This window comes from Sceloporus occidentalis, unplaced genomic scaffold, assembly GCF_023333645.1.
Source record: "Sceloporus occidentalis isolate IW3139 unplaced genomic scaffold, rSceOcc1.0.p SCAF_7, whole genome shotgun sequence".
Taxonomy (NCBI): Eukaryota; Metazoa; Chordata; class Lepidosauria; order Squamata; family Phrynosomatidae; genus Sceloporus; species Sceloporus occidentalis.
Genome location: NW_028316987.1, coordinates 91301247 through 91314476, shown reverse-complemented (window position 1 = coordinate 91314476; position 13230 = coordinate 91301247). Strand labels below are relative to the sequence as shown.

General features: G+C 43.4%; 1 protein-coding gene across 9 annotated transcripts in view; it reads left to right on the top strand.

Annotated features, from left to right (window-relative positions):
* DLEC1 (DLEC1 cilia and flagella associated protein) overlaps positions 1-13230 on the top strand; it is a 49996-nt gene that overhangs the window by 28710 nt on the left and 8056 nt on the right. For 4 of the 9 annotated variants that reach the window (XM_089533681.1, XM_089533678.1, XM_089533683.1 and 1 more), the window contains 8 exons: positions 525-647; positions 1320-1414; positions 3692-3776; positions 5431-5625; positions 8586-8747; positions 10374-10527; positions 10975-11095; positions 12183-12359. In XM_089533681.1, the coding sequence (XP_089389807.1) occupies positions 525-647; positions 1320-1414; positions 3692-3776; positions 5431-5625; positions 8586-8747; positions 10374-10527; positions 10975-11095; positions 12183-12306 (1059 nt within the window). In that variant the 3' untranslated portion in view covers positions 12307-12359. The other 5 variants (XM_089533682.1, XM_089533679.1, XM_089533686.1 and 2 more) reach the window with 4 other exon arrangements.

Sequence of the window (13230 nt, the reverse complement as noted above, 5' to 3'; positions counted from 1 at the left end):
TTGTAGCCAGTGAGCCTAAATATAGAGCAGATCCCTAGCACATTGGGGGGAAAATGTCAGTTCCTCATATCAGGTAGACCTGAGAAGCCTTGTGTTAGACTACAATACCCAGAATCCTCCAGCATGCTCTCTGGAGGGCACCAGTCTGGGGAAGGCTGCCACAAGAGAAGCGTCATATCAAAAAACTCCTTATTAGGAATAGTAAAAGCAGTTGTTGTTTGACAGCTGCACACACTGGTTGGGTTTTTAAAGGCTTACTTACTTCTATTATGCCCAAGAATTTAAGAATTTGGAATTATAGGTGGGATTTTTATTTTTAATCTATATAGGATGGCAGAGTTCCTCCATGTTAGAATATTTTTAAATGCCCCATTACTTCAAAACTGTTTTGTAATGTAAAAGGGTGGGATAGTGTTTTAAAACATTTGAAACTCCATGGATTTGTGGAACTAGTGACCTTGGGGCATCTTTCAAATCTCAGTGCTTCCATTAACTTCCAGAGTTAATGAACTGCTTGGTTCCAGGTTATTCCTGCTGGTGGTTCTGCTGCTATCCACGTTTCTTTCACTCCACTTATGCTGCCTGAGATCATTAATAAATTTGAATGTGAAGGCTTCGCCCTTGGCTTCATGAGTTTGGACAACACGGTAGGTAGAAGATAGAAAAATCAGCCCTTTCTCCCCTTATCTCCCATTCACTGACTAAAATCTGGATGACTTCTGGAGATGAGTGGAGGTTACTAGTCAGTGATGGTCAGCATTCTCTCTGGTGGGATGCCCAGGTTTTGTCCAGCAGTCTTTTCTCACTCACTATCCCAACAAGCACATGAAAACCCTTCAGTTCATGCAGAGCACTACCTTACACCAGAAGTAATTCAAATGCAACTGGTAGGCTGTATGCAGCCCTATGGACCCCCTCCAGGAAGCCCTTCAAGGACATCCCTCCATTTTTTAAAATTTCAGTCTAATATTTGGATGATTATTTGCTCCCAAACCAGCCGAAATCTGCCAAAACGCACTAAAAATGGAGCAGTTTACTTCCCATAACTTGCAAAGCCCCCATGCCTTCCTGCAAAGGGGAAAATCAGCTGAATATCATCCAGAATTGTGGCTGGAAGTGATGTTGTGTCACATTGGGTGAACTGAAATGCACTGGTGTGGCTCACAGGGTAGAAAGAAAAAAATGGCCTCTGTCTCCTATTCAGTTATCCCCAAACGAAGAAAAAATGTGCTGAAGAAGAGTCAGGGTCTATCCCTGCACTGCCAAGGGCCCTCTTGAATTGACTGTACAGTTTGACCATGGCTGACTTCTCCCTCCAGGTGGCTAAGGAGATCCCTGGGAAAGTGACTCGTGGGGATGGATACACTGTGCCACCTCTGAGAATTGATCTGCAAGCCTTTGTCAAGCCTGCTTTGTAAGTATGATGCCATAATGCATGAATCACAGACACTTACAAGCAGTGTTAACAGCTACTGGGAAGTAAACAGAAACCTTCTGAAGAAACAGCATACTTTGGGACAGTGATCTGATATCTAGGAACAGATAAGGCTCTCTTCTAGCCCATGCATCCTTGAGTTACTTCCAAGGGACTGGAAACTTGATTTGATGTTTCTATCTCTACAAGGCAATTATTTCACCTTGACAATCCATGTAGTGGAAGAGGACAGAATGAGGTGGGGCTGTATACAGGACTTCCCAACATGAAGGCAGAGGCATTTTGCAAAGCAATTACCCTTTTCATTTTCTGAAGGTCTTTCATCTTGAATAGGCTCTGTTACTATTTTATGGTGCTTTATAAGTTAACAGTAATAATAATAATTGATGGTGTGTGTGAGTGTGTAGGAGCCTATGTATCTCTCTCTGTGTGTCATACCTCTGCAGCTGATTAATCTAGATACCTGAAACTTGGCAAGGACATCAAGGGGACCTGGAGAAATACATCTTGGGGTTATCTGTTTTTTTAAAAACATGTTAATTTTAACCTGCTTAAATATGTCTGTTGTCTGCACCACCATTCTAAATTCCCTAGGTGGGGCAGACTAAACAATTTAAATGTCTTTACAACCTGCAATACCATCTTCAGTCACTAGGCAAGAGACTTTCCTGACAAAGATATAGGCGCATTACAGACCGCCCCTTTGGGGCGGCCTGTAGGCGCGCCTTTGCCCGGTGTATCGGGGCCTCAGTGGGCAGAACGGCAGCCGCTGAGGCCCCAATCCGCCGATTCGGGGCCGCGAGGAAGCGGCAAAAGGCCACTTCCCCGCAGCCTGGAAAGGGGTGTCCTTGGGGCTTCAAACCCCAAGGACACCCCGCGGCGGCAGGGAGGAGGAGAAAGGGGCCGCTTGGCCCCTTTCTCCCTTGCGTAGCTGGGCGCAGCCCTCTGAAGGCTGCGCCCAGCGACGCAAACCAGGAAGGAGCTCCGTTTCAGAGCTCCTTCCTGCTCCACGGAAAGGGCGCGTTAAGCGCCCTCGCACAGAATGATGGCGTCACATCCGCACCGCCTCGTTTGGAGGCAGCGCGTTCGTGATGCCATCATGGCGGCGGCCATGTGGAACGGCCTCTGCCATTTTGTGCGCGTGGAGCGCATACTAGGGTTGGGGGGTGCGGAAGCACCGCCCCTTCCTAACCCTAGTACGTGCTCCGCATGTACTTTAATGGCGGTCTGTAACCTGCCTCAGCTATTTTTCCAGACATTGGTGTTTTTAAAAGGGGGATTCTACTTTTTAAAAAACACCAGTTTGCTGAGGGGAAAGCCTAGCAAAAGCTGCAGCAAGAATAACTGAGACCACAAAACAACAGAGGCCTAAATCCAGTTGTCATTCCTGGAAACAGCAGACCCAGTGATGGAAATATCATAGGACCTGATTTACTAGGTTCTCATTGATTCAGTGGGACTACTCTAATTGGGATTACAGTGGGCTCTTGGTATCCATTGGAATTTGGTTCCAGGACTTGATGTGGATATCAAATCCGTGGATGTTCAAGTCCCATTAAATACAATAGCATAGTAAAATGGTGTCCAGAAAAAATATGGAAAAATCAAGTATTGCTGTTTGGGGGAATACACACACACGCGCACACACTCTCTCTCTCTCTCCGAACAGCAATACTTGATTTTGCCTTATTTATTTATTTATTTATTTATTTATTTATTTAAAGTTGTGCCTGGCTAAATCTGTGGATAAAGAATCCATAGATATGGAGGGCCATCTGTAATAGTTGGACTTGGGCCAGAGTGACAGAACAGGCGAGAAGCCTGATGTGCAAGGAAACAAGCAGAATGGGAAGACCTGCATGTAGTGCAACTGAGCATCCATACCAGAAACATGCAAGACAGAAAGCAAGTAGACCAGCAGTGTCTAGAGCCAGTAATACCTCTAGAAAACTATTTTCTACAATCCAGCCTCAGATTATGATCCTGATTAAATTGTCTCATTGTCATAGGTATATTGCAATAATGGCAAAGTACAGCTGTCCCAAATCAGCAGCTATGCTTCCTGAGAGGAACACACACCATATTGCTCCTTCCATAGCTTCATGTACACCCAACAGAGATCAGTTGTCCAAGTTTGCTTGAAGCTTTTAGTGCATTGTAGAATATAATAATCCTTTTAACGTGTGCAATGCTGGATACATTTACTAGTTTGCTAGTTTTTATAGTTACAAGCAGAGTTTATTTTTTCTCTTGCAGGTTAACTGTTGAAATGGATCACGAGAGGGGCTTGGAATTTTATGCACTGGCTTGTGGTCTGATTCCAGCTAATCCCCTTAAGGGTGTAAGTGTCTTCAGTGGTTTGGTTTGGTTTGGTTTGAGATCACCAGAGACAACATTTTCCTTTTTACCATATCGTCAACATTGAGTTGTTTAGTGTAGAAGTTGTAGCTTAACCTGCCAGTGCTAGTGCTAGATGAAGCCCTGCTTTGCCTTTATATAAGACTGCATGAGCACCCACAGTGAAACTGTTTGGAACCCAGATTCCATAAGGCAGTACTTAATGAGGCATTTAGTAGTTTTATAGCCATCCTCTTCCTTCCCTTCAGAGCCTCAGAATGCCCACCTATGAAGAGAGATGTTGGCAGAGCCAACATAACAAACATGGGGCAGTCAGTGGCTACTCTGAGGGCGGAACTGGCTGCTTGGCACAAAACCTCCCACCATAATGTTGCCAATGTCAACTTAATTCAGTTAATTTCTAAATGTTCCAGTTAGTTTTTAACATTGGGCAATTTGTCCACTTGTTAGTTCTACACAATACAGTCGTCCCTCCCAATTCATGGGGGATCTGTTCCGGATCCCTCCCACCAACTGGAAATATCGCTGATATTTAAACTCCATTCGTTATAATGGTGGCGCACTCCTGTGCATGTCACAGGCATGCACGCCATTTTGTCCCTCCTCATCATCCGTGAAGGACCAAAATCGCAGACTCCAGTGGGGAGGGACAAATGTACGTTACTAGCATCATCCTTATTACTATTGTAATAAACTTATTTATTTAATATGCTGCCTTTCTTCCAGAAGGGACCCACAGATAAAAAACATTATAATAAAATTTAAAGTAATTCATCCAGAAATATATATAAAATTACATTAAAAATATACCAAAGTTAAAAGGCATGACAAATGCACATTCTCAATATAAAATCCACTGTGGCATGCTTATGTTTTAAATGCCTGCTTAGATAAAAACATCTTAGCCTGCTGCCTCCCGCAGAAGGGCATTCCAGAGGGTGGAAGCAACCACCGAAAAGGCTCTCTCTCGTGTCCTCTTCAAGTGAGCTTGCAGTGGTGGTGGGACTGTGAGCAAGCCTTCCCCCAAAGAGATCTTAGTGTTATGGCAAGTTCATATGAGGAGATGCACCACATTACTACACTACATTCTTATAGTGCTGCTATTCCACTTTTGCTGCTCTGGCTGCCTCCTGTTGCATTCTGTGGCTTGTAGTTCAGTGAGGCCTAAGAGCTCTCTGGCTGAGAATTCTAAATGCCTCTTCTTAAACTACAAATCCCAGAAAGCAACAGGAGGTAGACAGGGCAGTTATAGTAGAATAGCAGTGCTATAAGAGTGTAGTGCAGTAATCTAGACAGTTCTTCAAATAATCTGGACCTAAGCCGTATAGGGCTTTATTGGTCATGACCAATCCAGAAATGAACCGGTAGCCAGTGAAGCTGTTCCAACAAAGGAGTTATATGTGCCCTTTAACTGACTGGACCTGCTGAAGTTTCTGAACAGTTTCCAAAGGCAGCTTCACATAGAGTGCACTTTATTCCTCACCTTTTCCCCAAAAGTGGGACTCAAGGTAGCTATCTATCTTAAATCCCAATTGTAGCCTCTGCAGTTAAAATGTACCCACACTGGTAATGACAAAAAGTGACCCAGAATCAACAGGCATGTAAGCCAGTGTTACCCTCTTTACATTCTTCTTTAGGTTTTGACAGATTCAGCCACCACTGTCAATGTGAAGCTCACCAACAATACTGAGACACCTTTGTCCTTCAAGCTCATTTTAACAACGCCCTTCTCTGTGTCTGGAGTTGACCCCAAAAAGAGAATAAAAACATCTCACAGTGACAAAGATGACAGAGGGAACCACCTTCTCCTTTGTGCACTAGAAAATATGCTGGTAAGTTAATTTTGAAGCCACAGCTTCGTATTCATAGTGGTCCACATCCGGATACAGTTAGCCAAATTTAAGCCACACTGTTTTAAATGGGACCTGCTTTCTGCTAAGCTAGCTAAACTTGCATCATGTTGTTTTCAACTGACCTTGAGTTCAACTAAATTAGGTTGCAATTTTGTACATGTGTACCATGGTCTCCTTGAACGCAATAGGGCTTAAACATCAAAGTAGACATCTGTAAGATTGTACTGTCAGGGTTGGAACCAAGAGTCTCTTTTGTGTATCGAAGGGCTCCATTCACAACAGATGCCTCCACTTGGTTTTCAAGAATCCTCCCTTCCATAGCTCAGCAGGGTCTATTGGACTTCATCTTCCGGCAGCCCTAACTAGCATTGCCAACACTGATGAATGTTGGGAATTTTAGTTCAACAACATCTGGGGGGCTTCACAGTCCCACCCCTGCTGTAGCATTTTGAGGAGCTGCCATAGAAAGGAGGTTCTTTTCAGGCTTCCACTTACACATCCCTAAACCCAGATCCAATTCAGTGCCCAGATTGTGAGTTGGAGCACTTTCTAAAGGATGAATTGCCTAGCCTCACTGTGAGGCAGCATGAATTCTTGAGCACTCGAATCAAGAGGGGATGCTATGACTACTTTATTACGATCAATAATTAATGCATCTTTTAGGGAGGGCAAATTTCCATCGCAACTAAAACTGGCAGTGGTTAAACCGCTTCTAAAAAAGCCCTTCCTAGATCCCCTAGAGAGAAATAATTACAGACCTGTCTCCCTTTTACCATTCTTGGGCAAGGTGATTGAGAGAGCAGTCGCCCTCCAACTCCAGGCTGTCTTGGATGAAACCGATTATCTGGACCCATTTCAAACTGGCTTCAGGGCGGGATATGGAGTTGAGGCAGCCATGGTTGCCTTAATCGATGACCTCCGTCTGGGCACAGACAGGGGAAGTGTGACCCTGTTAGTGCTCTTGGACATCTCAGCGGTTTTCGATGCCATCGACCATGGTATCTTTCTGGAGCGCCTGAGGGAGTTGGGTATAGGGGGTACTGCGCTCCAGTGGCTCCAATCCTACCTCTTGGGCAGGTTCCAGATGGTGAGGCTGGAGGACTGTTGCTCTTCTAGAAAAGAGTTAACATCTGGTGTCCTACAAGGCGCCATTCTCTCCCCCATGCTATTTAACATTTACATGAAACCGCTGAGAGAGATCATCTGGTGACATGGGGCGCAGGATTATCAGTACGCTGATGATACCCAAATATGCTTCTCTATGTCCCTGACTGCTACAGTGACTAAGGATGACTTCTCCCCCTCTGAATCGCAACTAAAACTGGCGCCTTGAGTCAGTAATCGGCTGGATGAGGAAGAACAAACTCAGGTTGAATCCAGAGAAAACGGAGGTACTTGCCATAGGTTCCTTAGGTCCAGGGAGGGAAATTTGTCCACCACTCCTTGGAGGGGTCACACTTCCCCTGAAGGATGAAGTTTGCAGTTTGGGAGTACTTCTGGATCCGTCTCTACATTTGTCATCTCAAGTGGATGCGACGGCCAGAAGTGCTTGGTACCAACTTCGGTTGATACGCCAACTGTGACCCTACCTCGACCGAAAGGACCTTGAAGCTGTAGTACATGCTCTGGTAATCTCTCGCCTTGATTTCTGTAAATTGCTCTACATGGGGCTACCCTTGTATCAAGTTCGGAAGCTTCAATTAGTGCAAAATGCGGCAGCCAGGTTGGTCACTTACCCTTCGAGATTTGACCACATAACACCTATTTTGAAAGATCTACACTGGCTCCCAATTAGCTTCCGGGCACAATACAAGGTGTTGGTTATTACCTTTAAAGCCCTACATGGCTTGGGTCCGGGTTACTTACGGGACTGCATCTCCCTATACAATCCGCCCCGCACTCTTAGAACAAGTGGGAAGAACTTGTTGGAGAAACCAGCATCCAAACATGTGTCTGCTTGCCTAAAGGCATTCAGTATAGCTGCCCCCAGACTTTGGAATGGTCTCCCAGAGGAGACTTGCCTTGTCACATCCCTAGAAACCTTTAAGAAGATGAAAAAGACAGAACTGTTTTGCCACGCTTATCCTCCTGACCTTTTATGAAGATATGAGCCCAGCCCCCCCCCCCCCCCAATGACTGATTGCTGTTATGGTTTTAGATCCTTATGTTTTATATTTTTATGTTTTTATTCTTCTAATTGTGGTTTTATTGTTCTATTGTAATTGTAATTTTAACTTGTTGTGATCCCGCTTTGATCCATCGGGAGAGGTGGGAAGATAGAAATAAAAACTATTATTATTATTATTATTATTATTATTATTATTATTAGAGAACTGGAAGAGGCCCCAAGGGTCTTCCATGCAGGACGACACAAAACACTCCCAACAGATGGATATCCAGCCTCTGTTTAAAGACCTCCAAAGAAGGACTCTACCACTCTCCAAGGGAGTGTGTTCCACTGTCAAACAGCTCTTACTATCAGGATGTTCGTCCTAATGTTGATGTAGAATCTCTAGTGAGAAGGGAATGAAAAGGTTACCTCTGAGCAGATTGTGGAAAAGTGGAAAGTGTCTTTCTCTACATCCATAATAAAGATCTTCACATTATAGAAAAGACAAAAGTTACTAGTCTTCAGGATAGACTTTCAATAGACTTTGCATTTGTTGCAGCAGAATTTTTGGTGTTGTCATGATTACTGGCCTCTCTCCCCTATCCTGAAGTAAATCATTTTGGTTACTCACTATTTTGTCTCAAAAACATTTCCATTTGTAAACCTTCAGATTCATGAAATGAGAAATTCCATGCAATTTTGGAACTCGCGTATTTACACACCAGCACAAATTGACCTAGTAAAAACAAGCACGTTGCCTGTTCTTATACATTGTGTGTCCTACAAACAGAATTCTGTTGTTTACACTTTGGGTTTGGCTTCTTCCCAGGTTAAGGTATCCTTCCACACAACCCTGGAATTACTAACTTACCAACATCTTCCAGAAGACCAGATGCTCCCTGGACTTCAAGTGCTCCACCATGAAAATGGAGACAAAATACTAGAGTTTCAGCAAGATCTAGTCATCGAATACAGCAACAAAGCAACCCAGGTAGGTAGATGGAGACAAGCCAGAAACAGCTTTGATGTGGCAGAGATCAAGCCCACAGGACTGGTTAATTTTCCACCACAGAGATTTTAGGAAAGCTCGTTTCTTGAGCTGGAACAGCACAAGAGCACCGCTACCTCAGTTTTTCTGTCCCACCATCATCAGGAGCTTATCTGATGGGGCTGAGAAAGGGGACTTCTGCACTTGCAGCTCCCAGGCTCTGGATCTTCCTACCAAGGCAGTCTCTCCATGTTATGATTCCACCTGCAGGCAAAAAAACACTTTTTCTTCAGGCAGACTGTTAGCAACTGGTGGGGGCTGTGTTTCAAACTGTGTTTCAACATTAGAACCTGTTTTTGTTTTCAGTTATATACTGGTTGAGCATACCTAATCTAAAAATCTGAAATCCAAAATGCTTCCAAAAAAACCAAAACTTTTTTCATGGGTGGCTGACATAGTAATACCTTTGTTTTCTGATGGTTCATTGTACACAAAATTATTACAAATATTCTATAAAATTGCCTTCGGACCATGTGTCTAAGGTATATATTAATAAATTTTGTGGGGTTGTAGAGCTTGGGGTAGTGCCTTGATTGTTGGAGTTTGACCCTGAGATCAGGGTTCGATTCTCCACTGGGCCATGGAAACACACTGGGTGAACTTGGGCAAGTCACATGCTCTCATCCCCAGAAAACACCATGATAGGACCCTTTAGGGTTGCCATATGTTGGAAACAACTTGAAGGCACACAACAACAGAGAAATGAATCTGCCCCCAAAATATGTACAGATTTGAGCTGCCTTTTCTGTATTTTGGGCAGGCTTTTGGCTCCTTCTACCTGATTTGTTCATGATTTATACATTGGCTAATTATTAATGTCCTCTGGGTGGTTATCAACTGAGGTTTAAAAAAATCTGGTTTCAGAGGCAGACAGGTTTATGGGATAGTTCAGAAATGAAGAGAGCCAGTGTAGTGTAGCAGTTTGAGTGTTGGACTATGACTGTGAGACCAGGGTTCAGATCCCCACTCGGCAATGGAAGCCCGCTGAGTGACCTTGGACAGGTCATGTTTTCTCAGCCTCAGAGGAAGGCAATGGCCAACCTCCTCTGAATAATTCTTGCCAAGAAAACCCTGTGATAGGGTTGCCATAAATTGAAATGACATAAAGGTACAGCAGCAGAAATAAGGGACCAAGGAGTAGTTTAACCTACGGTAAGCACACTGTATAATCCATACGCACTTCTTAGTCTCTTGTGTTTGTGTAATATTGAACCACAGCTAGTGAGGTTTGGAGGAGGCATCCTGGAAAGAATCTTGGGGTCATGACCAGTATCTTAGCCATGGTTTTAAAAGATATCCAATATTAATCGCCACTGGCTTTGGAGAAGGTCACAATTACCTCCTACACTAGAAGTCTAAGAATATTTTCATACTGTGCTAAACACCCAACTGTTCACCAGAGTCTATACATACTACACATTGGGACATTACATCAAACCTGGCCATGCAGACCGCACAGCCTGCTTCACGTGGTGATTATTTTATCGTCTTTTATTATCAAGGGATATGTCTGTGTTGTAAAATGAGGAAAAGTTAAAATTGTTCTTGTGCTATTTTATATTGTTGCAGGTGTTGCCCATGATAGCCTACCTGACTGTCCCAGTGCTTGAACTCTCTTGTGATACAATTGAGTTTGGAACTTGCCTTGCAAACCAAACAAGGACTGAATCTGTTCTTGTGATGAATAAGAGTGGATGCAGGAGCTACTGGACTGCATTGTTGAGTAAGAGGAATGGGGGAATTTATTCCATTGACTCTGGGGTGAAGCAGAGGGGGCAAAAGGAGCAGCCAGAGGTTATGGGAGTTGCAGTCCAGAAACCTCTGGAGGGCTACAGTTGCCCAACCCTTCTTTTTATATATTCAGTGAAAGAATGTGAACCTAACAGTTAATGGGAAGCCAGACTGGTAACAGCAGGGAATAACTGAAACTGACATTATAAAGAGCTTGAATTATCCATTATATCCTTTGGAGATGTATTCTGTGTTTACATCTAGAGGGTCAGCACTGGTCAAGATCAACCTGAGAGTGGGGTAACAACAAATGGGATGTTTAGCTATTTCCAAATAAATGAAATTAGTGAATGCAGTAGACTACTAGCAACTGTGAGAGAACTTCTTCACAGTAAAAGGAATAAGCCTTGTTAATCAAAGAACAATTGTCCTGTTACAGATGAACAAGAGCGGCACAGAGACCCTGAAGTATTTTCCATTGCCCCAAATAATGGCATTCTTGAAGCACACGTATGTAGCTTGCCTACCAAAGAGGTTCTGCTGGTTCACTTCACACCAAGGTAGGATTACGCAATTATGTTCTACTTTGCTTTTGTGGAGATGGATCCTCCACACCCCAGGTTGCTACCACACACAAGGATTACAAATGGTCGTTTTTCCCAGGTTCCCAAGTGTGGTGATCATATTTTCATGGGCCACTTTTCACTGGTAACAGTTATTTGCCCACTAATGACTAGAATAGAAGAAGGCAGTTATGGGTTCTCTCTCTATGCAAAGCACAGTGACTGTCTGTATTAATTGGTTACGTCTTGGACAACTGATAACACAACACCTAGTTCTGTTTTTGGAATGCTGACTCAGTTTAACATATTGAAGTATCAGTGTGTTATACAATTACTGGAGTAGCTTAAGTCTGCACATGCAGTACAAGCAATCTTATGGCAGACTGGGAATAGGCTTGAGTCCAGTCTTTTTCTTGACAGTACCTGCCTATGTTTACCACAGCCAGGCTTTATCCAGAGTCACAAGAGCAGTTACATAAATCTTACTGCATCATGAGCCTTCAAGACCATCCCTTGGGGTAAGATAGATTCCTGGTTGCAGAATCTGGAAAAAATACGACAGCACCAGAATTGCCCAGGCAATGTACATTACAAAACAGAAGGCAAGGAATTGCAACCAGTTCAAGGAAAAGTGGTTACTCTTATAGACTATATTATCTCCAATTCTCATTCTCGTGTTCCACCACAGGAGATTTTGGAGTTTTGAATGAGACCTGTTTTGTAAATCTGTATTTTAGCTTGTTTTTTTTAAAGTAGAATGGTGATGTAATTGTTTTACTTTTTGTAAACAATAAAATTAAAAACAATTGCTATAATTAATCCTCTTGAGGGTTATGAAGTAGCATTTTATTTTTTATTTATCCTTCTAAAGGAGTGTTGAAATCTGGTGTGTTGAAAAGGTAAAGAATAGATGCTTAGGACCCTCTCCTCATTCTTCATCTGTTTTATGCCTGTACAAGCAAGACCTTCTAGGAGAAAGTTTTACCCAATGCTATCGGTTGTTTTCCATCACATCAGGTAGTCAGAAAATGAGTGCTCCTCCCTTCCGTTACCTTTTGCTCCCATGTGATTCTTCCTTTAACAGGGAGGACATAGATTATGAAACCATTGTGACAATTGTTGGAATGCTGGGGGAGAAGCCCTGTCTGCTTTGTGTCCGAGGAAAAGGCTCTTATGATGAGAAGTATGAAGAGAGGCACAAAACCTAACCACTCAGCCGCTTTCATAGCAGGCAAAGAAAAAGATGCCAATAAATGTGGCTGTAAGTATGTGCTGGCCTATGATCGTAATAAAGATGAGCTAGAATTAGCTGTAAGTTCGTTTAGTTTTGTTTTTTCATAATAAGATGTAATATTTTTGGTATGCATAGGCTTCATGTCTGAAATTAGAAACTTGTTTCTGTAGGTAACTGAGTAGCAAAACAACTGAACCTCCAGCTAACAGCACCTATGGAGTGACTGTAACAATTATCTGCTTTATCCATCAATATGGCTTTAATGTGACTATTCCCTCCCAAAAAACAGAAATACGTAGTGTCAAACCATCCAGCAGACAAGAAGCTCTTTTATCATGCCCACCTGTGTCAATACAAGATGCTGGGGACTTCAGTCTTCACTGCTCCCTTTGTGGGCCCCAGGCTTGTTCCTGAACTAGCACATAAAGGAGACTTAGAACAGTTATGTTCTACTTTACATGTTCCAAAATCTGGCCTGGTAACACGGCAATAATCACACTACTACTTTGTACATAGTTCAAGGCTTCTCTTTCAGCAAAGAAACAAGGAATCCACAAGGGTTCTTTATGCATGCCCCAAGTGTCCTGTTGAGTACGTGCTGAAGGCTGAGTAGAAAGTAATAAAAATACTCTGGCTTGGGCCCAGAGTACTTGGAGGACCGCCTCTCCCCATACAATCCGCCCCGCACTCTCAGGTCAGGTGGGAAAAAACTGTTGAGAGGTCCTAAGACGAGATATGTAGGGACTGCGCAAAGGGCTTTCTCTGCGGTGGCCCCGCAGTCTTGGAACTCTCTCCCTGATGAGCTCCGCTCGGCCCCCTCCCTGGAGTCATTTAAGAAAAATCTCAAGACTCACTTATTCCGCCAAGCCTTCCCCCACATGTCTTGATTGTCATCTTC